At 41.4% G+C, this 24154-nt stretch overlaps 2 protein-coding genes across 11 annotated transcripts in view; both read right to left on the bottom strand.

The window, feature by feature from the left end:
* Positions 1 to 1625: 1625 nt before the first annotated feature.
* Positions 1626 to 6102, bottom strand: EEF1A1 (eukaryotic translation elongation factor 1 alpha 1). Its single transcript, XM_071548606.1, has 8 exons — positions 5995 to 6102; positions 5090 to 5275; positions 4039 to 4218; positions 3621 to 3917; positions 3216 to 3366; positions 2772 to 3028; positions 2315 to 2549; positions 1626 to 2031 (listed from the first exon to the last, which is right to left on the bottom strand). The coding sequence occupies exons 2-8, from the start codon at positions 5231 to 5233 to the stop codon at positions 1907 to 1909; spliced, it is 1389 nt and encodes a 462-aa protein (XP_071404707.1). The 5' UTR covers positions 5234 to 5275; positions 5995 to 6102; the 3' UTR covers positions 1626 to 1906.
* Positions 6103 to 9583: 3481 nt separating this feature from the next.
* SLC17A5 (solute carrier family 17 member 5) overlaps positions 9584 to 24154 on the bottom strand; it is a 41347-nt gene continuing 26776 nt past the window's right edge. For 5 of the 10 annotated variants that reach the window (XM_071548617.1, XM_071548608.1, XM_071548610.1 and 2 more), the window contains one exon: positions 9584 to 22549. The gene's annotated coding sequence lies outside the window, so the exon portion shown is untranslated. The remainder of the gene's footprint in view (positions 22550 to 24154) is intronic. The other 5 variants (XM_071548614.1, XM_071548609.1, XM_071548612.1 and 2 more) reach the window with 5 other exon arrangements.

Consider the following 24154-nt stretch of genomic DNA (forward strand, 5'->3'; position numbering starts at 1 on the left):
GAAAACCCTGTACAATGTGCACAGAGGCACCGCAGACAGGGTGTTGCATATCCAGGCCATGGCCAGCCAAACCAAACATCCTGCACCTACAAAGGAATGTGTAAGGCGGCCAATGCACGCAGAGCTGCGCTGTGAACGCAGCTTGTGCCAAAGCTGCTTTGCTTTTCATCCAAATTAGAACTTGGCTGAACCAGTTTGGCCAAAGTTTCTTGGAAAAAGGTCAGCGGTTTAACTGAAAAGCATGCAAAGATTTAACCAGATACTTTATTATGGCAACAGTACATCTGCCTCCATTTTGAAGTTATGTACTTCCTGTTGCCTTGGGGACATTAACAAACCTCCAGAAGCTACATTTCAGCAGCACCGTGAAGAGTCCCCTTCACTGAATTCCCTAGCCCTGCTGCGCTATGAAGCCCTCTAGGTCTTGCTTCCACTGTATTTGGCACATCTGTGCCTTTAAACACTATTTGTAATGCTCCAAGGTTTTGCTGTAATTAAGACACTGAAGGTGAGCAGAAAAGAAGATCCAATCAAAGCAAACAGAACATGAAAGAAAGTTAACAGCAGTTCAGGTCTATCCAGCAGTACAGATAAGAGTACAGAGCAAGCACACAGCCAGAGAAGGAAAGGAAAACCAAGAGAATACTGTCTTTACAGGCAGAATAAACACACTGGTGTGTAATGGAACAATAGTCCCTCAAAGACACTGAATTCTTTCTGACCTTATGTGGGGATGCTGTGGGGAAATCATGTGAAAGGTTAGTAAAACAGCTGAATCATTATGTAAGTCAGGTCTGATTATCCATTAACTGCTTGTCTCTATTTACCAATTCAAAGAAAGATTTCTATGCTGGAATCCCCAGCTATTACTGCTGGTATTTCTTACAGCCATGTTTCACTTGGCATTATTTCTTTAGTGATTAATAATAATTTTTTGGACTAGATACCCAAGTCCACTTCTGTTAGACCAAATCTTCAACTTATTGTTACAGATAGCAGGTGCACTGTCCCACCATGAGTTTGGTGCAGGCTACACTGGTGGGTCACTCAGAAATTACGAAGTGTAATTCTAACCAGAGGTTTAAATTTTTAAAATTTAGCTACTGAACGTCTTACTATATATTAAAAAACATTTCTGTAAAAGTGTATAATCTTTAAAGAGCTACACAACAGTTAACCAGTTTCCCAGGGAAAAAAATGTTTCTGCTTGCAATTAGAAAAATCCCTGTATAAAACTTATGGGAAACCCAACACTAGATTCTTTCTTTATGCTTTTTTAATGTTAAGTGTGTTCTTGTTCACACCATTTGTCACAATACGAAGTTTTTTTGATTTACTCAATGCATCACATAATGCACCAGGAACACTGCAACTGTTGCCTGGTGCTTGTATTATTCAATCTAAAAATCATTTTTGAAGAAGCACCAGAAAAGTATTTAAGGCTTAGATCAGTTAAGAACAGTAAACTTGCAGCTGAACTTTGCTCTACTCTTCAGAAACAGATAATCTGAATATTTGCGCCTTACAACTTCTGAACATATTTAAGTAACAATGATACTTTCTGATCCCACCAGGACTAAACGTTTTGCCATGAACTTAATGTTAACCCAAAGAACACAGAGACATAGCATTGAACTTCTGTTTTAATGGTCTCAAATTCTGTGACAGATTTTTTGGTCTCAAGTTTCCATTTTAAAAAATTTATCAATTTTAAAGACTAATAACTTAAACTGCCACGAAACAAATGGTCCACAAACATTCCTTTCCTTCTGAAGCTTTTACGATGCATTGTAATCATTAACCAGTCTTTCACTATTAAACTTAAATGGCCAATTGAGACAAACAGTTCTGAGACCGTTCTTCCACCACTGATTAAGACTGAGGTGGCAGCTGGTGTACAGAATTTTCATTTAGCCTTCTGGGCCTTCTGGGCAGACTTTGTGACCTTGCCAGCTCCTCCAGCCTTCTTGTCAACTGCCTTGATGACACCAACAGCGACCGTCTGCCTCATGTCACGCACGGCAAAACGACCTGAAAGCAAAAACACGTTTTATGGCTTTTGTCTAGAGCTTTGGAACTCACAGCAGAAATTGCCCAGCAGCAACACACAGCTTGGGTTAAACTAAGAAAATGCCACTCTGGGACAGACATCCTCTGTTAAGTATTCCTGTACAACTTAGGTTTTTGTTTTACTTCCAGGTTTCAAGTTGCAGCTTTTAACAGTGTTTCACAGGACACACTGCATCCCAAAACCTGGAATCAAGGAGTCCCTTTTCCAGAGATCAGTATTGAAACACTTTGGGAAATGCCTTACCAAGAGGAGGATAGTCAGAGAAGCTCTCAACACACATGGGTTTGCCAGGGATCATATCAACGATAGCAGCATCTCCAGATTTCAGGAATTTGGGCCCATCCTCCAGCTTCTTGCCAGAACGACGATCGATCTTCTCCTTGAGCTCAGCAAATTTGCATGCAATGTGAGCAGTGTGGCAATCCAGCACAGGGGCATAGCCAGCGCTGATTTGGCCAGGGTGGTTCAGGATAATGACCTAGGAAACCAAGGAACCCAAGTTAGCATTGGGTCATTTTGAACACTGATGGATCTTACAAAGCCAAAGAATTAATGAGATTTACTTCAAGCAAATACATCTCAGAACACAAACCTCTATTACTTTATAGCTTAACCAACAAGTGAAGAAAGAAAAGAGACTTGTATTTCAGAAATACAAAGCTACATTTCAAACACCCTTAACAGCTGCAAAAAAAAATACCTGTGCGGTGAAGCCAGCAGCTTCCATTGGAGGATCATTCTTGCTGTCACCAGCAACGTTGCCACGGCGAACATCTTTCACAGACACGTTCTTAACATTGAAGCCAACATTATCACCAGGCAGAGCTTCACTCAGGGCTTCATGGTGCATCTCAACAGACTTTACTTCAGTTGTTACATTGACAGGGGCAAATGTAACCACCATGCCTGGCTTCAGAACACCAGTTTCCACACGGCCAACTGGTACGGTACCAATGCCTTCAAAAGAAAAGCAACATCAGCAATTCAGGTTAATGAATATATGCCCCTATGGGAAAAGAACACTTGAGACAAACATAATACATTTTTGGCTCGAAAAAAGAGTCTCTTGGGTGAACACTTGCATTTCTGGTCCACACACACCTAAGCTGTTATGGCAAGCAAGAAGCATTATAGAAACACATACCGCCGATTTTATAGACATCCTGAAGAGGCAGACGCAGAGGTTTGTCAGTTGGACGAGTTGGTGGCAGGATGCAGTCCAAGGCTTCAAGGAGGGTGGTTCCGCTGGCACTGCCATCCTTTCGGGTTATCTTCCAGCCCTTGAACCAGGGCATCTGGAATGAAAACAAGCCTGGTGTAAACTGACTGCCAAATTTAATGGCACAAGGCTGGAAAAGGCTAAGTGGTGTATCTTAGCACTATCTCAGTTTTTCACTCTGTTGCAGAGTTAATTTTTCAAGTTCTACAATTTTGGACCTTGTCTCTTCCAAACAGATCTATTAAAACACACATTAAATTTTAACATTGCATGATTTCTGTCAATATTCTCCTAGTTTAGTATCTTATTAGAAACAAATGTCAAACCTACGTTAGAGCTAGGCTCCAACATGTTGTCGCCGTTCCAACCAGAAATTGGCACGAATGCTACAGTGTCTGGGTTGTAGCCAATTTTTTTGATGTAAGTGCTGACTTCTTTGACAATCTCTTCATATCTCTTCTGGCTGTAGGGTGGCTCAGTGGAATCCATCTTGTTGACTCCAACAATCAGCTGTTTTACACCCAGGGTGTAGGCCAGAAGGGCATGCTCACGGGTCTGCCCGTTCTTGGAAATACCAGCCTCAAACTCACCAACACCAGCAGCAACGATCAGGACAGCACAATCAGCCTTTGAAAAGAAAGGAAAAAACCCCAAAACGCTTTTATTATTTTTTCAAGGTATTACAGGAATCCCCCACACCAACTAAGGAACAACATTCCTAAACTTCCCAAATTCTTGATTTACGTACCTGAGAAGTTCCAGTAATCATGTTCTTAATGAAGTCTCTGTGTCCAGGAGCATCAATGATGGTGACGTAGTATTTGCTTGTTTCAAATTTCCACAGGGAAATATCAATAGTAATACCACGTTCACGTTCAGCCTTCAGCTTGTCCAAGACCCAGGCATATTTGAAGGAACCTTTGCCCATCTACAATTAGAAGAAAACTTAGTTTGCTTTTCCCCCTGTTTTTTAAAAAAACATATGTATCTGAATTTACTTCAGAAAGATCACTCTGGGCGAAGAACACAGTCCAAGAATAGTTAAGTGGCTCAACACTGAAATGTGTTGCTGCTCACGAAACAAGCAACAAGATACATTTGGCAGTACTAGTGAGAGATGCCAACTGTTTTCTGTTTATTGAACCTGTTGACAGTTTAGCCTCATTGACAGCTTGTTAACTGCATTACTATATCTTAATGATAGAACTCTTAAGTCTGAGTTCTACTATAAAGTGTTCTCTACAAATTTAAGTTTTCTCACTAATGCAATCTTTGTGCTAGTCAACATTTTAACTGCCACTCTGCCCAACATCTACTTAATTTTCATTCTGGAATGCTTTAAGACCTATGCTGTTACTATACAGAAAAAAAACCCCAGTAAAATTTACTTATTTTCAAATTAGACGTTAATAGAGCAACTTGTTTTAATTCCACCCTTTACTACACGTATCCACAAACTGAACAGGGTAACTCTACCTAACATACAATTCCAGATGTATTTATCTAGGTGTAGCTTTAGACCACCTTTCTCTGCCCTTGCTTTACACAACTTGAGTTTCTCCTCCAACTAACACACAACGGTGGCTTGAACACTCACACACTTGTTTAGCCTCGGGGACAACTGTGGCGCAGCTGCCGCCCTGTGGCCACGCAACACTGAGCCACTTGTTCAGCTCCCGGCGCGGCCGCAGCCGAACCGCCTCCCCGTGGCCACCAAACGCTCTGCAACTAAGGGTGTCTCCAGCCAGCCATTCCTGCACCCCTGAACTTGCTGGGTGCCAGCCCACAGGCCCACGCACCTCAGCCGCTTCTTTCTCGAACTTCTCGATGGTTCTCTTGTCGATGCCTCCGCATTTGTAGATGAGGTGGCCGGTGGTGGTGGACTTGCCAGAATCGACGTGGCCGATGACGACGATGTTGATGTGGGTCTTCTCCTTTCCCATTTCGATGGAAGTTTAGTGCTTTCGGCAAAAGAGAATTGACACCTGGAAGTTCCGCAGAAAAAGCAGCTGGTTACGCCTCTGTCCCGGGCCAAGGGGCAGCGATAGCGGTGCGCCACGCGGGGCGGCCCGGCCGGGATGGCGGCCCGGCCCGGCCCCGCCCCGTCGGGGGATGGGAGGAGCGCGACGCGTGGGCCGGGGGCCCCTCGCATCGCCCCCTCCCCGGGCTCGAGTTACCCCGGCGGCGCGACCGGGGCGCGGGGCGGCGGCCGCGGGCCCGGCGGGAGCGCGGAGGGCGGGGCCGCCCCGCTCCTTTGTGTGACTCACCCCGCCCGGGCCGCCGCGTCCTCCATTTTGTGGCGCTGGCGGCGGCCAGGGAAGGCGAGCGGCCATTTTTTCACTCGTGCCCCGGCCCGGCGCCCCTCGACGGTCTCCGCACCGCCCGCCCCGTCCCGCACAGCCCGGGCCGCCCCGCGGGGCATAGCGACAGGATGCCGGCCGCCTCCCGCCCCACGCCCGCAGGGCCCGCCGCTCCCCGGATCCCAACCCAGACAACAGGGGCGTGCGCGTGGGAATGGAGGAGGACGCGCCGCCATCCCGCCGCTCCGCGCACCTCCGCACACCCCCATCGCCCCATCGCTCCCCCATGGCGCCTCCGGCCCCCACTGCCCCTCCCCTCGGCTTCCACCACGCCCGGGGCTCAGCGCTCTCCGGGCCCCGGGGGGAGTGCGGCCCAGCCCGGCCCGGTCCAGCGCACGCCTCACCTGCTCGACAGCGGCGACAAACCCGGAGCGAAAAAGACCGACAGCGTGCGCGGCGCCTCTTATAAACCCCGGGCAGGGGGCGGCGCCTGCGACGCGTCAACGCTCCCGGCGGCCCCGCGGCCCCGCCCGGCACGGAGCGCCCCCGCCCGCTCGCTCGGCGGAGCTGTGCGGGACTGAACCCAGCGCAGGGCTATCCCCGTTCCGCCTGGGCCCTGCCGGACCGTTCCCAGCCCTCCGCGGGGCATCCCCGCTCCGCCCGGACCGGGAATAGGACGCCGTGGGGGTCTGGGGACGGTCCGGCAGGGCCCGGGCGGAGCGGAGATGCCGGAGGGTGCGCCTGGAAGGGGAGAGCGGCCCGTCCCGCTCGGGGATGGCGGACGGGGGGGATGGCGGACGGGGGGGATGGCGGACGGGGGGGATGGCGGACGGGGGGGATGGCGGACGGGGGGGATGGCGGACGGGGGGGATGGCGGACGGGGGGGATGGCGGACGGGGGGGATGGCGGACGGGGGGGATGGCGGACGGGGGGGATGGCGGACGGGGGGGATGGCGGACGGGGGGGATGGCGGACGGGCGGGCGCGGCCTCCTTGCCTTGTCCGGGTACGGCGGGGCAGCACCGACCGGCCCGGCCCCCTCGGGCCGCAAGCGACACGGCGGGCCTGGCGGTGCGGTGGCTCAGGGAAGTCCCCGGGACACAGCCCCCGGTGAATTAGTTGTATTCCTCATTAGCGGCAGAACGGAACGCAATGGGCGAGAGTAGGAGCGTTCAGTGAGTTACCGAGACAGGCCAAGTAGCAAATGAGGGCTAAACATTGCGGAATGCGAGACCCGCCCCCCCGCACATTGAGTCCTAAGCCTCCCAGAAACAGAGGTGGGAAACAAGGGGGAGAAGCAGGAATTTCAGGAAGCTTGTTACACCTGAATAAGAAACTATCTTTTGGCTTAAAAATAAAAAAAAAAATTTTTAAGAAGCTTTTTCTGTCTTTGTTCTACCATTAGAGGACAAAAGTTGACTCGGCTCAGAAAACTTAAGCACAAAAATACAAACCAAGGTGTAGGTACCTCCAGAAAAGGTACATCTGAAGTGAAAAGGTATTAATCACAATAGCATTCAGGCCATGGGGCTTCTGTGCAAGAAATGTTCCCGTACTGTATTTTCTCATCAGAAAACCGGCAGCCCTAGCAAATTATTTTTAGAATCATGGCAACAAGAAATCACAAAACAGCTCATAACATCAGAAGTAAAGACTCTCGTGATTCTAATGGATTGTTCTGTTTTACTTCTAACTGATAGAAGAAAATGCATTAAATATTCAACATAGCCTATACCTATTAAAGACAATCTGAGAAACTGAACCATCTGCGTTATTTTTCAACTATCTGCAAAGCATACAAAGCTACATAGTCAGTTTTCTTACTCAGCTGCATTATCTGCCTGTCAGCAATAGTTCTTACCTACAGACAACTATAATCCCATTTGTTTGCAGGTACGCGCTTCAGGTTGCAGTTGTAAAGCATGGAAATAGGTTCTTGTTCAAAAACAAAAGAACATCATCAACAAACTACTAATAAAAAAACCCACCTCATGCTTTCTATACTTATTACTTGACTCCCAAGTTTCTCTAGCTAAGATAAACCCAGCATCAAATTCACCAGTGAGCTGTAAACTTAGAACTTCATGGTTTGGTATGAAATTGAAGTGTATATAATACACCATCATACCTGGTATTTTTCCACACAAAAGGCAAAAAAGATGCATTTAAAAATAATTTTAAAATGAGAGGTGTCACTAGATAAGGGACAGTTACTGGTGAAGACACTGCATATGAAGACACAGTAACAGGGAGGCAGATCACTTTCTGGAAATGGAAATGCATTACTGTGAAGTGATTTAGCCACTCAGGTTGAAGGCCAAGGGGTAGTTATTTGGTAGGAAAGCTAAGTCGCGATTTTCAGGTCTCTTATAAAGCAAGGACTGTTTGTAACACAGCTAAAAAGCATTATTCTTCAGGATGGTTTGAAGTTAGCTTCTAAAATGTGTATTTCAGTGGGGAGTATTTTTAGTGAATTAATTTGTCTCAAAAAAAGGTAGTTTTAATGCTTGCCAAATATACTTGTGTTTCAAAAGGGAGAGAAGAAAAGAAATACGTTACTAATTTCTTACATGGTCCATACTAAACTGCACATTTCTTTTTTCAAGAAACTGGGTTTTTTTTACAGGACTATTTAATAAATAAAGGTTTCTGAATTGGGTATTTCTTAAGAGAGAAATTTTTTTGGTATGTACATAGCTGAAAGCTACAAAAGCTGAATTTGTGGTACAAATTTTTAACCATGGTCCTAGTACAAGTCTTTTTCTCCATTTCTTTAACTGAGTTTTCAAACAAATTTTATTATTTTCTCTTTAATCTCAACAATACATGTTTTTATTCTTTCAACACCTAGGGTATCTCTCCTTGTCCATTCCATTAGCAGAACATTCCTATTATCAATCTCACAAATATTTATACAGCTGGGGACCTTCAGATATATGAGTATCCTCATATAATTCAGTGGAAATGCATTCTGAAGAATCCTCTCAGCTAACACAGATAGGCATACTCTGGATTAAATCCTGTATACAAACAGCCTGTTAAAATTTTAGATTTTATTCATTTGGCAAAACTAACCTCTTTGATATGTAGTATTAAGGAAGAAACAGAGATAAGAGATTTCAAGAAGTCATGTTCTTTCGGGCTGTGGAGCAGGGCCTATTCAATCCAGACTGACTTCATAAAAAGGAGGACTTTGTGGACAAAAATTACACATTCTCCTTTGACCACTGGTGAACATGTGCTACACTGAAATATCCTCTGTCCATGTGTGTTTCCAGTGTAAAAGCACATAGAATCTATACAGTAGCCACTACTTTAAAAGGGTTTTGAATCTCAGATCAAATTACATTAATATGAAAATTATGCTGTCAGTATATCTAAGCCAAATATTCTAGCTTTAAAAAATAAATGTCGAGTGGACTTTGAGATCACAGTAGCAATTGCAGCATTACTTTCATTTTAGAATGTGGCTCCAGCATATACAGAATGTGCTATAAGCTCAGAACACAGTCACAGCCAGTGAAATCAAGCTAGAAAATAAAAGATGTGCTCACTGCGCACCTCTGAAGAATTTTAACTCTCTACCATATACACGTGGGAGTGACAAGTTTTTTGGCCAGACTACTGCACAAAGATGAAGGTAAATAGTGCTTATACAACTACATTAACTGCAAATGACCAAGGTCATTCAGTAGTGTAAACAAACAGACTTTATAAGCACAAGACTAAATGCACATCTGATAAATACAGTTAAACTAGTCATATATGAAAGAGGTACTAAGATTTCTTGAGGGCAGTTGCAGAAAGTATAATGGAAAAGGAGTCCAAAGTTACCAATAAGTAATCGGTGATTAGCAAAACCAGATTCTGGTACACAGCACTATTTTGTAATACAACTAGCCTTATACTTATTGTGAAATTTCTAATCCCTACAATTATCATAGTCTGTATATTTGTCCAAAGTTCAACATAAAATATAGCATGAACACACAGCTTTAAATCTATATATCAGCGTTTAATGCATTGATTCTTAATAGAAATAAAAAGCATTTACATCTGTTACAAAATCCTTTTCTCTACATTATTCTAACACTACCAGATTTTACAACTGGCTGTTTATTAAAATAAAAAACAATTAATAGAATAATGGTGCTATCCATATGTATATAGAATAAATAAAAAATCTTAAAAGCTTAACTGAACAGGGGGAGATAATCCAAACTACTTGAAAAAAGCTACTTTTGAAAGTTGTTTAGCTCTGTACAACTGACTCATATTTTTATATAAATGAAACTTCTTGGTAAAAGAAAGAAAAAACAGTAAATACACTTTAAGTTACTGTCTTAGCACAAATGAAACCCCTCCATCCTTGGAAGTTTAAGGTTTGGGCTGAATAAAGTCCTCAACAATCTTGTCTGATCTCATAGCTGACCTTGCTTATAGATTCATAAAAGAAGGTTTTACAGTAGGAGGTACAAGAGCATGGCCTTCAAAACTGTTGAAGTAGCACTGGGATGAGCAAGCAGTTACAATTACAGAGTCTTCTGAATAACTTAACACGAGTCTCTTAAAATTCACTGTTTCCTCTAAGACAAGTTTCCTCTGGGAAGCACTGGCTGTTCCAGTTACAGCATTTACAATAGGTGAAGGACTAATGCTTAGAGGATAGCCTGCTTTTTAAAAAAATGCTTTGGACAATCTTTTCAAACCACATTTATCCACAGCACAAGAAAGCTCCTTTATATTGAGTGTTGAGTATGAGTTGTGATACTGAAGGTTTAGCATTAGACAGAGTGAGTATGCTGTGATGCAACCAGAACTAATAGTTGTATTTGAAACCGTGTTCTGCTCTGTGGAGGTCTGCATTTGTGAGCTAGAAAATGAAAGTATCTGATTTAGAGCAAAATTTTCATAAGCAGGAAAAAAACCCCCAAATTCACAGGTGACTGCTTCAGTAAGAGTGTTCTGGAACTAAACAGTGAATGGGAAGACAGCAGACAGCTAGAGGACTTCAAATCCAAGAAGAATTCTTCTGTTTAAACAAAAAGTGACCCTTCACTTGCAGACATCTGACAAAGCTTCATAAATTCATTAGTGCTAGACTAATTTATACCAGCTGGTGACCTGGCTCCAGGCAAAAAGCAGAATTACTAGACACTAATGCAGACTAAAGGTGAAGGGCTGACGAAGTAACCACCATTACAGAGAAACAATATAATTTGCTGAACTGTTCTGTGGTTTCACATTGTTTTCCAACAGCAAACAGGCTACAGCCTCTTCCCCAAATGGGATCACATTTTTACTGTATCCCACTACCTTCTGGACACCTTAATGAATGGTAAGCCCTTCTAGGAAATCAATTCAAAGAATACTCTAAAAATGGGAGCATTTTATATACATATGATTATATATATATATGATTATGATATATATCTATATGTATGTATGTATGTAAGTGTGCATAAAGAAAGTGTCAGTTATTGAACTGGAATCCACTGGGTGAGGAAATTTTGGCTCTTGTTTTCAATTTATCATGAACCTCCAAAATTGAATTTTAATTGGTCTTTTCTGCTAAAAATCATTTCGTCAAAAGCAACAGGTTGATAAACCTGTGACAAAACTTTCAAATGGGATCGCAATTCCTCATCCACTGATCATGCTGAGCCCTCACAGCTACTGAGCTATGCTCTGATAACTTTGCTTAATGTTCACTCATCAGGTTAATTTTGCTCCCTCTCACTACTGTAGGTTTGGAGCTGGTTTGTGCACCTCACTTGTTCTCTGTTTGCAGACTTTTTGTATTCCACCCTTTCTGCCTCTCCATGTAAAGGCAAGTTGTCAAGGGAAGAGACAGTCTATAAACAGATTCCTAGGAGGGGTTTATATGAATCAAAAAAACCTGAGATGCAGCTTATGGCTGCAAGAGAGAGAAACATAATAAAGGTGACTAGTGCAGAGTGCAAAAATCTGCAGATTGGAGACAGTGGATGGATAGATCAAAGGAGGAAGAAAGGCAGTACCTGAGGCTTGGGCTGGCAAAGAAGACACAGATACATCCAGTTGTGTCACTGTTCACTCTCCCACCTTGACATTGCTGTGGTTTTTACTCTTGGTGTCACTCAGTGCAATCCACGCGTATATCATTTTTGCTACGTGGTAACCACAGTAACCAGAAGTGGTGCAAGTCAAGTATTTAGAAGCCTTGCTCAGATTTAGTGAATATAGCATATGCTTGACATTTATTCAGTAAATTTAGATTTGAGACAATTAAAGTTTGGAAAAGTTTCAGAGAAGAATGATGGGAATAAATCTAGATCTGGAAAAGTACTTATATTTGACCTGTTCCATCTATACTGAGTTTACTGAAAGACAGTTTGGCTTAGTCTCCAGGATTCCACAAGACAGAAAACTCTGTAAAGGAAGAATCACAAGTCTGGGAATAAAGACACAAGAAGATTCAAGATTGTTGATAGTTAAATTAAGGTAGAAATAGAAACTGCTTATTTATCAATGGAAGTGATAGCAGCTTGCTTAAAGCGGTAAGCCAACACATGAAGAAATGCTCAATATTTAATTATGTAAGTAAAAGAACCCCAAATACAATAAAGGATCAAGAACTTGATTTGGGGAGAGGTAGAAGGAACAGGAGGGGCCATTTGCTTAAAATGATGTCTATATTTTTAGTTAGCTGACTCTTAATACAGTCTCTGAAGTATTTGGCCAGATAAAGCTGTCTCAGAACCACTACTGGTTATCATGGAAAGCTATGAAATGGGAAGGTTCCAGAAATCTAGAAAATAGAAAAAAACATCAGGAAAGTAAAAAAAAAAAAAAAAAGAAAAAGCATCAAGAGAGGAAAAGCACACACATAAGCTGGGCAGTTATGGAACAGTTGGTCTAATGGCAATTCCTGGAAAAATACATTGGAACAAATGAACTATTTTTAGAAGATAATAGGTTGATAAGTAACAGAGCTGGACTTGTTAGGAGCAGATTGCATCAAACTGATGTTGTCTACTGTGACAGGTTTAACAGGCTCAAGGATGGTGAAATGTGGGTATCATTTAATTTAAGGGAAGATATTATGCTTCTTACAGGCAATTTGCATAAGCAAGCTCAACAAACTTTGGACAAAATAATGGATGTACAGGAGACCAGATGAAAATCATGTGGGCTCAAAATGATTGCTAATATCACTATGAAAGCTTGTATCAAAGCAGTTTTTGTGGGCACAGACATTATTCCACCATATAAATATATAATTATAAACACAAGTGGTAATTTTCAGTTGCACATTTTGGGGAAAAGGGGCAGGGAACACCTTTGACAACTTCAGAGGTCAAAAACAGAAGTCAGAGTAACATGGGCAAGTAAAGGAAAAAAGGTCTAAAATAATTAGAAAATAAATTAAGGTTAATATTTGTCCTTTGTAAGGTACAGTTCACTGCACAAACACAGGATAAGTAGCAGCTACCCAGCAGTCCAGTATAAAAGGACCTGGTGTTAGAGTGGATCACAAACTGAACATGAGTCAACACTGCCATACTGTTGTGAAAAAAGCAAACATACAGAGGTGTATAAACAGAAGTGCTATGAGATATATAAAATAAAACTTTCACTTAGTACTCATAGTAGTACTCACTTAGTACACTTAGCCTCTGCTGGGATACTTTGTCCATACTTTGTCCATCTCGGGAATCCTGCTTCAAGATGATAGCCACAGGCAAAAACATTGGAACCTCCATCATTACCCAACTTCTTATAAGCACCTAAATACCTAGCAGGAATGGTTTATGTATAACTGGTACTCACTTATCTATATATACCCAAAAATCTCTTCAAGCCTTAATTTCAATAGGTTTACATTACTTAGAAGATCTGTGTGATCACAAATTAATTTCTTAGACCATAATTTCAGTCCATGTTGTTCAGCTTGGTAAGGAAGTTTCTCCATGACTTTAATGTGTTTGTATCACCTGAAGGTCAACCTTTGTAGTTACAGTAGTTACATATGAATGAAAATTCACAAATATTTCAACCAGTAATCATGAATCTCACTGTGTAAATTCCATCTTCCACACTAGATAATTAAATATAATTTACTGAAAGCCCAAAAGGTGGCCTGATATAACTAAGAGAGAAGTCTGGAAGTAAATGGAATAGTCATTCCTAAACTCTAACTAAGAAAGACTCAGGCTAAAAATGAAAGATGGGAGAAGAAATTTTATACCACAAACTCATCCTGCCACTGCATATGGCAGATTATGTTAGAGCTGTTGGGAACTGAGTATATTCCTGGCATGTTGTTATAAAGCATTCATTCTGTACTACTTTCTTATCAAAATGAAATGCTGGAAAGCATGTTTGGTTTGTCCAGCAGTTTCTAAATAACATCCAGAAGAATGCTAATGACTTTCCCACGAGCAGAGATACCATGACAGGAATTATCAGCCAAGTGGCATTCCGTGGGAGTTCGGTTCCTACGCGCCGCTACCTCTCATAGTCCCTTCACTAACAATGCTTGTGAGAGAAACAAGAGCTGTGGTTTTGCAAGGAAATCCACAGAGGAATGGCATTTCAGAGGTTAAAATCTTGTACCACACGTTGTATAAAGTAGACTTCGGCCCCTTTAAACCCGGAGCAGGTGTTGAGTCAGCTCTTTGCACTTAAGCCAAATCTCAGAACAGGGAGCCAGGGCTGACAGGACATCCTGTCTGGCCACCACGATGGAGGATATCAAGTGGAGGGCAGATGAAGGAAAATATGAACTGTAAAAGACTGGTGCTTGAGCTGTGGCTATCCCCGCAGCCCAGAATAAAAGTAAGATACTTAAAAAAGACAGCACGGACTAGCAAAAGATTGCAAAATGATTCATGCCAGCGAATCATGTGTTACCGTCTTCTGCTGCCTGAAACAGGAACTCTTCTACTCTCAGCAGGGGACAGTCTGTGCTGCTGAAACTGTGAATAGCACTCAGGGATCCCCTTTGTGCAAAGCAGGAAGAGCTAGAAGGTCTATCTCAGTTACTGGGCAGTCTCCATGGCGCAGTCTGTGCAATTCCTAAGGCGACCTGAACTGAACAGCACACACTCTGAGTTTTAAATTCTGTATGCTGTTTTTGATTTAACACAGAGAATATTAAACCACCCCCAGCTGTTTTATGTACATACATTGTCATTCACCATAGAAAACCTAATTGTGTGTACACACTATGCACAGGTTACTTTAATAATAAAACATGTAGGGGTGAACATAAGCAATGGCTTCCCCACTTTCCCCTCATCGGAACAGGGACCCCACCATCAAAGGTGTGTGAGTGAAACAGTTGTAAAGAAATGCTCCTCTAAATTTAGCTCTGTGGAGTCGTTAGAGATGAAGTGTGGTATCGCTATTTATGGGAAATAATTTCTACTTGCTCTGCAAGCTAATACAGTCCCATTTACCTCACAAAGCTGTGCAGTGAGTCATGAGACCCAGCAACACTCACACACCCATATGCACTATGGAAGCAGAAACTTCTGCTCACTTTCTTCTAGGATATTCTTGAAAAACAAAATCCATTAACAGCTCAGAATAATGACAGTGACTGGTGTGGGTAAAAGGAAAAAGAAAAATTTACTCCAAACTAAGCTTTTAATTTATTCTTTTCAGCTTACATCCAGGTTCAGCAATTTGAAATGTGTTATTCCATGTCAAAGCTAAACCTATGCAGCTGGGAATACTTGCCAGTAGAATTTCTGTTCTTCTCTATCAATGCAAAGACCTCCTGCATTGGATCCAGTGAATGTATAGCTGAAAGGGGCATGAGATCAGTGAAGCTATTCACAGAAAATTTTTTGGTTTGTTTTTGGTTTCTATTCAATCATCCAGATGACCAAATTAATTTCATGCCCACGTGATTCCCTGATTCAACACACAGGAAGCACGATGTATCATTTAGGTGTCACGGCTCAGTTACATCAGCTTAGCTACAAAGTGAAATTGCACTCTCATTTATCCTCTCGACCAACCATTGAGTCAGATCTAGGCTATGTCACATTCCCAAGAAACCCAGACCTGCAGTTCATGCTTAAACCTTGTGAAAACACACTTACCTCTTTCAAAAAAATTGTGAGTATTTTTCCATGGCAAGTCTATTTTTTCCACTGCTAATTCTGAAGTATTCTTTACTCAGCAGAGAAGTCAATGGTAATACAATAAAAGAAGAATTATAATTTACAACCTCACAAGTTTAAAACAGTATTGTATTACTTTTCACTACATGCAGGACTAGGCAACATTAGACCATCTTAATCATCTTTGTGGAACCCTAATCTTATGATCTCTATATTCTCCAAATTCTGGGTTCTGAACCAGGAATTGTGTGTGGGTTTGTTTTTTTTGATTTTGTTTGGTTTGGTTTTTTTCTGTTGCTGGTTTGGATTTTTTCTTTTCCTTTTTTTTTTTTTTTGGTATAAATATATACTGATAACAGCAGCTAAGTACCATCTCAAAGCATACAAGCAACAACAGGCAACATCCAGGTAACACTCACTGATCTATTAATGACAATATGCAACAATTACATCTCATTGTTCACCTTTTACTCAATTACACTAATGTGTTAAAAAAAAGTTATCCACCATCCTATACTTACCGTGCATCTTGGTGTTAAGGACACCTGCCTGTCCGACCCCCCAGGAGCCACTCTGGCAGTCACACTCTCACCACCTGAGCTGGGACCAAAGCCACGAAGCCCCTCTCGAGCTACACCCCCACACTCACACAGTCAGACCAGGTTTCCATAGCGGCTCGACCGCAGGGTTTCCATAGAAGTCTCAGACGTCCAGATCCTTAAAATAATATAATGGCGGTGCAATTAAGTAACAAAGTAACAGCTCGAGCTGGTGCCTCGAAGGAGGGACCGCGAACAGAGGAAGCGTGGGCTTTTGCCCCCTCGCTGTCCGAGTAGGGGAGAGTGGGGGCTCCTGCCGTGTCCCTCCCTGTCGGGGCACCCGCTGGCCCGCGGGTCCGGGGCCCTTTGTCATGCGAAGGGGAGGCAGTTCAGGGCATCCTGTCTCGGTCTCGGGGTCCCGGGAGCCACAGCTCAATCTTCAGCTCCCACTGCAGCTGCACACCGAGCTACCTGCACTGAATGTATTACTCGACGTTAGTTAAGCTAATACACACACACTTTAAGTGGTAGCTGTCAATACTCTGTCATCTATATTCTTAGGTAGCTTTTTAAAATTATAACCAAGTATACTTTCCATTTCAATTTTTCATACTACTCTATTCTTCCCTATTTTCTCTCTTCCTGATAATTATCAAAATTATATTTTGATATCCAGTGACTGCCTAAAGCACAGTGTAAGGTGTGTGAGGGGGTGGGTGTGGTGGTGGTGAGAAATCACTGCAAAAGAGACAGAACAGCAACTTTTTTTGATTATAAGATCAACTGCTTCAGGGCTTCTTTAAAATGCAGTATGAAAACAAAACCATGGCAATAATCTGTGCCATGGCTTTGAAATTATGATTTCAGCCAAACCAGGAGGTTCTAAACTGTTGCCAATGCATATTCAATGTGTCCCAGAATGCCAGCAATGAAATGTCTCACGTATTTTCTCCGTAACTGGGCTCAAAGAACGCAGACCATGCCTGGAACACAGGCAACACCTGTATCCCATGTATCAGAGCGCCTCTCCCCAGGATATAGGGGCATATCAAATTACCCATTTGCAAACATGACCAGAGTATTCATTTTAAATACAGAAAGTGCAAATTAATTGAAAATGAAACAGAAAAGAGAAAGCCCAAATCTGTTTTTCACTATGCAGATTACCAGAGATACCCATCACAACATACAGTATATCACCCTCATCTTACTTTAGTCTAAGTATTGGATGGTTTGAGGTGTTCTATCTAACTACTCTCAACAGATCAAAAATCACTCCTGCTGCCATCCAGGCAGCAGTGGAACTGGTTTTCAGTGATTATTATAGTAAGACATGGTGACTAAACATGATTTATAATTCTGTCAATAATTCTTACAATATGATAGGCAAATTGCAGTCTAGAAATATCCCACAAGGTTTAAAAATATGATCTGTCATCACCATACTTCAGAGTGTTGGTATACAGTTCTCAGTTACCTTCTAATAAGCACGTCAGAGGTTTCAAAATAGACACAAAATTCCCAGGAGATGAATTATAAAGCAGGTCTCATATTACTGCAGCTGGAGCTACAAATAAAATATGTATCAGTTTAATCACATTTTTTTCTGTTAATTTGAGGCATATGTAGTTTCTAGTGCAGTGCCACATTTGTTGCAAATATAACAGAAAGAGCAGAGTTAAAAAAAAAGAGCGCATATACACGAAATCATCACCCTGAGTCCTTGTCAGACAAGAGAAACCAAAACCAGCAAGAGCAGAGAGCACAGCCCCATGTACCAGGAAGTCATTGTTTGCAGTGAAGGTGAGATGAAATGCAGATGTAATGTAAAACCAGCCACAGGTGTAGTGATTTTAAGGTTTTCACCTCCATGGCTTGCTGGAAAAAAAAGACAGAAAGCTTGGTCACCCAAATCAAAGAAAAAATAACCAAAATAAATTAATCACTTGTCTCTAGGAGTGATAAACTTAATAAAACTCTATAAGCAAATCATTCATCACTGGAAATTACTAACAGTAATACCACATGCAGTATACAATACATAAACCTCTGTCTTTTAATTTCTTCCTTCTTGTTAAGCAACGCAGTTTAACCCAGTGTACTTATGCATTCCTTTTCTCATATTTTATACATTGTTGAATGTTGTTTTAAAAGTGAATAGCTGCAACGTGTGGATGTTAGTTATATATGTAGTTATGTTGTTTAACTGAAATGGGCTAGATAGCACAGGCTAGCCTTGCATCATACTGAGGTTATTAAAAATCCTTTTTAACTTAACTGATGTATAAAACACAAAACTGATTTTGTTCAGAAAACAGAGATTGCACAGGCCAGAGACTTTTGCTGGAGGAAGCATTACTCATGGCTGGAATACCTTGCCAGTGATGATGCTTATTATTGTGCCAAAAGTTGACTGTTTTTCAGACCCCTAGTTTGTGACTTCATAAAAATCAGGCAGCATTTAGCTTTTGGTTCCTCTTCTGTGTTACCTTTTTTCTAGTTGTGCAAATCTTCCACACTGAAACCAACAGTATATATTTAGTCTGACAAACTACAGTATGAGAAATCTGCTCAGCTTTGAATCTCAGCTGTCCAGAACTGAAAGCACAAAACCCTGCTAAGCTAACTGTCGCAAGCCAATTGCTGACTTTTCTAAAGCTCAGGGGCTGCAGACCCTCATTTGCACGGTACAGAAGCTTTGAAGAGTAGCTCACGGTACTGTCACCCACTCCACATTTGCCTCCCTCCACCGCTTTTCTCTTCCAGGTAGCTCTCTGTTACACTATCCCATCAAATGAATAAAGGGAATAAGAAGGCATTATAATGCCAAGATACTTGAGGAGTGTCTGTAGTCATTCAGATGGCTAGTAAACACTAGTTATTCATATTTCATTATAATAGCATTAATATATCACTAACCAATACAATTCTGACTACCTATTTAAAGGTAATTGTTTCTCTCTGAATGAGTCAAGTAGGTCTACTCAAACCCAAGCATGAGCACAACTACCACTGGGCCTCCTTCCTTTTGAGAATGATAAATAAGGGTTAGGGTTCAACTTGAAGGCATTTTCATTTAAAGCAAAGGCTTCAGGACACAATTACAGCTGGAGGCAGTGATTTCAAACAAAGTGTGTGTGGGGGCAGAAGGGCCTCAGAGAATACTTTGGGGCATGACAGAGGCCTATTTGGGAAGTTTTGGTACATTTCTTTACAAGTAGTTCTCAGATCAAAACCAAGTGTAGTAAAGGCACTATAAAAAAAGTGTATTTTACTGACTAAGCTAATGGACTTGCTGATCTTGAGATTTTTGAAAGATTAGCATTTTAGGAGAAATTATTTCCATCCCCTTACGTGGAATTCTTTTAGTGGTTTATCTATATCATCCTATGTGCCTTCTTATACATGTGTGAACTGCCTCCAGGGTGACTGGTAGGAGGGTGGGTGCTGGCTGAGGACAGCCGTGCTGGGGCAGGGGCCTGCCAAGGCTCTCCATTGTTGCAGAAGCATGCACCAGCTCAGCACTGCCCCGCTAGGCACTCTAAATCCCCGCTTTTGTGTTTCCTCGCTGCCAGAGATAGCTGCTCTCAGCAGCCTCCTTGCCTGGAGCACCGACACAAAGAAATGTACAACTGCAGAGTTATACTTCATGACTCAGCTGAGAAGACACAAGTCAAACAGCAACCTCCTCAGAACAACCAGAACTGCATATTAACCACCCATCTGTGCACGCCGTTGCGACTTTGCATCATATTTTGTGATTCAGAAGAATTAGAACAGACACAGAGGAAGAGGAAACCCATAGAGAGATTTATTTTTACCTCCCGTAGGAAGACATCTGCCTTTATAAAAGTGTGTTTGTACAGGTTGCACATGCTCTGAACAGTGAAACTTTCATCTGGGCTTCAAAGTGGCACACTTACTATTTAACTTTCATTGAGTAGAAGCAGACAGATGGATTTAGTTTGGAATTTTGTTTTGGTCTGTTGCTTTTTTTTTTCACCATTAGATCCTCAGTTAGAAGTGAAGCCAGCTGCTTATAATTGAATTCCTGCGATTCAAACTGGTTGCTTGCATTTCGACCGCTTGTTTAATACAGTTGGTATTTCAACGGTCAAAAGTAACCTTTGAAGTTACCACCCCCTTAGGAGCTGAGCTGGGGGGAGGAATCAGTTTCTCTGGCTTGTTACTTTAACGTGTTCCTAAACTGAATGAACAAGACTGCTGTGGATTGATTTTCACAGCCTGTTTCAGCAAGAAGGGATAATTTGAATCCCAAGAATGTTGCAATGCATGCAAAGTTACAGATATCTATGACATCAAGTGAACACACTTGCACACACTTTGAATGGGATAGCGAAAACCTCAGCTGCTGCCCAGCTCTAGAGACTGTTCTGCCCACATGTCCATTTTTAACATTATAGGTGCTGGCTGCACACAAGCAGCTACACTGGCCTTTGATATACAGCTGCCTGGTACCTCTGTTTTTTTTCTAAACCTTTCACAGCTCCACAAACACTGCACAGTCCTTGTTCTCAGTGCTTGATGATAAAAGGACTGACAAGGCAGGCTGAAAAAAAAGTAGCCCATCTTCTTTTAAAACAAGGAGTAAGAGCTGATTAATTAATTCCACCTCCCCCTGCCTGTGATGGAAGGGGGAACAAAGCTGATTTCCACCTTCTACCTGCAGGAATTCAAAGCCACTTCTCCCATAGGAGAGTTTATTCTTGGGACAGACAACTGTGGGTTCTGTTGCTGGCAACATATGCTTTACAAGTTAGGTATGACAACACAGCTTTGCCCCACACCATCCCGTTTGCAGATTTGGCTCTAGATAACAGCTGCTTAAAGTACCATTGGCATCAACATGACTCTACAGAGAGGTGTTAAATTAACACCACTGTCCCTGTGTGAATATTATTCCACCATGCAATCCTTCTCTGCTGCTATGTACATCTTGTATTTGATAGTTTGCTTTCAAAACCATGCAGAGGTGCTTAGCAATTCTACCAGCTCTGTATTAACAATTCAAATATCTTAATTACCATTCTCTTCACAAAAAGGCTTTTAAGCTTAAGCAGAAGTTATTTCCATAGCAAAAAATATTAACATAAGTAACTGCATTGGAAGCACGTTCCAAAATATGCTCAACTCTAAATACAAAAGAAGAAAAGACAGACTGCACTAACTAAACAACATTCCAGATGAGAATTTAGACCTTTCCACAGCCATTGCAAATGAATTTACAGCCCAACTTACAGTTATGGATATCCAGTTACCCAGTTATGGATTATGTAAAAAGCCCTTCAACTTCAGTCTCAGACCTCTAATCAGGCCTGTTAACTGCAGGAACAGTGACTGACTGGCACGAAATTAATGCCAGTTATGATGAAGGTAATGATAAGACTTGATGGCAAATTAAATTGTGGCAAATAATTAATTCCTCTATAATTGCTATGAGCTTGATTTTCCATCCTATTTGAGCAGAGCAACACATTATTATCACCTTTCTACTAGACAGCAAAAATCACCCTCTCCTCCCAGTTAGTATGTCCTTTTCCAGATGAACAACCATGCAAGCTGCACTGACCATGCACATTATGCAAATCTGAAAGCATCCTAAGTCTGTCAAGTCAAACCCAAATTTCACTTAGTGACATTTTGTACATTCATTAGATTTAATTTTAAGATCATTCAGAAGACTCACAATTTTTGGTGTTATTAGAGGAAATGCCCTCTTTCCTTTTTTATCTCCCCACTTTCCCCCTCTGGCCCTTCATGGAAAAGGAAGTTGCAGTGTTTTTGCTTAAATAACAGCATTAGAAACACATAATGCTCCGTGGAACTGACAGACTTAGGTCTTAGAACAGAATGCCTCTTAAGCATTGACAGGCAGTGTCAGTCATGAACTGATCTGCAAAATATACTCCATTTCAATTTCCTTGTAATGATGGTCACAGCAATTATTCTTTTTATATGGTCACATTATCACATAAATTGCTTGCAATTTTTAGAATATTATGTTTTCCCTAAATTGCTTACCGATTATCAGTTTTTGCGGAACTCTTTCTTTATTTCCTTCTAATGAATACATGAAAAACTTCCCCTTCAGCAGAGACTGTTTAAACTTGTAGATACAGAAGGCTCTTGTCTTGTCACTTCTTGCTCTCCATGAAGCCCAGATGGTTAAGGAAAAAGGATTGGGTTGTTTGCTTTTTGTTTGCTTTTTTTCCTTTTCACATTCCCCCCCTCCTCAATCGAAATCAAAACAAACGATCTGGCTGCTCATCTATTTAGTCTTCTGAGCTAGTAAGATGATTCAGAAAAAAAAAGACTAGTCATTTAATGTTAAAATACTTCAGAAGAAGAGGTAGAGAAATATCAACAGAACCATGTTTTCCATCAGAAAACACGACAATATGTCTGACTGAGCTAAGCTTATTAAGTGTCTACAATGGAATTTAATTTAGGAAAAGACCAGAAAAATGAATATATTCATATCCTTCCCTGAAGCAGCCACATGGAAACTTCTGTATAGCACAAAAAAAGACTTTAAGAAATTCCAAAATATGCTCATCTCTAAATACAAAAGAAAAAAAGACAGATTACACTAACTGAACAACATTCCAGACAAGAAATGAAGCCTTTTCACAGCCATTCTAAATGAATTTCTTGGAAATTTCCTTCCAAGAACACATTATCAAAGGCTATTACCACTTTCACTCAGGTCCATTACCTTTTACCAGGTAAATGGGTACCCTTTAAAGGGAGGGAAGGCAAACAGAATTTTGGCCTAATAAGCCACACTTTCTTTTCACTGCTATGCTTTGGTCAACTCTCTGGCACCCTCTCTTGCAGTGTGCTGCAACTTGGTAATGTTGCAGTAAGAGTAAAGTTACTATTATTCTGAAGTTAGTTTGCATTCACTTGAAAATGTACACCAATTCAAGAACATTCTTTGAATACTCTTTGAATACCTGAGTTCTCACGTTTTGTGTATGATCCAGGCCTGAACTCTGCCAGTGTGCAATCTTATTAAGTATGCTACTGAGAAGTAAAGATCAATTCCAAATGTTGGAGCTTACATAGAGTAAGGAAAAATAACACATGCAACTCTTTAGGACAGCACTGCTTAATTGATAAGGCCAAACATTTAAAATGTCACATGGAAATAACTTTCCTCAAAGAAATGCAATCTTCACTGGATTGAGTTATGACTTCTTTGAGAACTATATTGGCCAGATGTGTATTGTAGCTTCTTAGCAATTACCAAGTGTTACATTAAGTCAATGGTTTTACATACGATAAAAAAACGTATTTCTTTGTCAGGGATGTGAATCACATAGATGCAGTTTAGTTTAAAACATATGATCAATCACCATTATGGCAGCTTTATGAAGGAGAAAAAGTAGAAAGATTGCAATGGGGATTTAATTGGGAGGGTCTCCAGTGTCTCATTTAATAGAGTGTTATTTTATCCTCTGGCATGCCTTTGTGTGCTCCTGCCCAGGCCATTTGCTACACAAGTGGGATTTAAATAACTGTTGGTGTCTTCTTGCAGTTCTTTTTCTGGCTATTTGAAATATACAAAATGTTAATAACTAACAAAAATGTAAATAAATTAACCCTTTCTTAAGCTATATTTCAGCATTATAAACATATAGTCAATTAGATACAGAATTGTAGAAATATTAACAACTATTGTATGAGTGAAGCATGAAGCAGGCAAATCAGCAATGCTTTAAGGTAACTCTGTCATGTTGGGATTAGTTAAACAAATGCATTAAAAAAAAGGCACATTATATTTCTTCATATAAGAGAGACTAAACATGAGGCTAACCAACTTATCCTTAGTACTTATCCCCGTATCTTCAGGATTGTCTATGCTGCTGTTGGTGAATATTCTACTGC

Source organism: Pithys albifrons, chromosome 2 (genome assembly GCF_047495875.1).
Source record: "Pithys albifrons albifrons isolate INPA30051 chromosome 2, PitAlb_v1, whole genome shotgun sequence".
NCBI classification, from domain to species: Eukaryota; Metazoa; Chordata; class Aves; order Passeriformes; family Thamnophilidae; genus Pithys; species Pithys albifrons.

Excerpts from the sequence above, each read along its gene's own strand:
- EEF1A1 (XM_071548606.1), bottom strand. The coding sequence starts at position 5,233 with ATGGGAAAGGAGAAGACCCACATCAACATCGTCGTCATCGGCCACGTC. Across the intron at positions 3,367-3,620 it reads TGTTGGAGCCTAGCTCTAAC|ATGCCCTGGTTCAAGGGCTG; the intron begins GTAGGTTTGACA and ends TTTTCATTCCAG. Across the intron at positions 2,550-2,771 it reads CTGCTGGCTTCACCGCACAG|GTCATTATCCTGAACCACCC; the intron begins GTATTTTTTTTT and ends TTGGTTTCCTAG.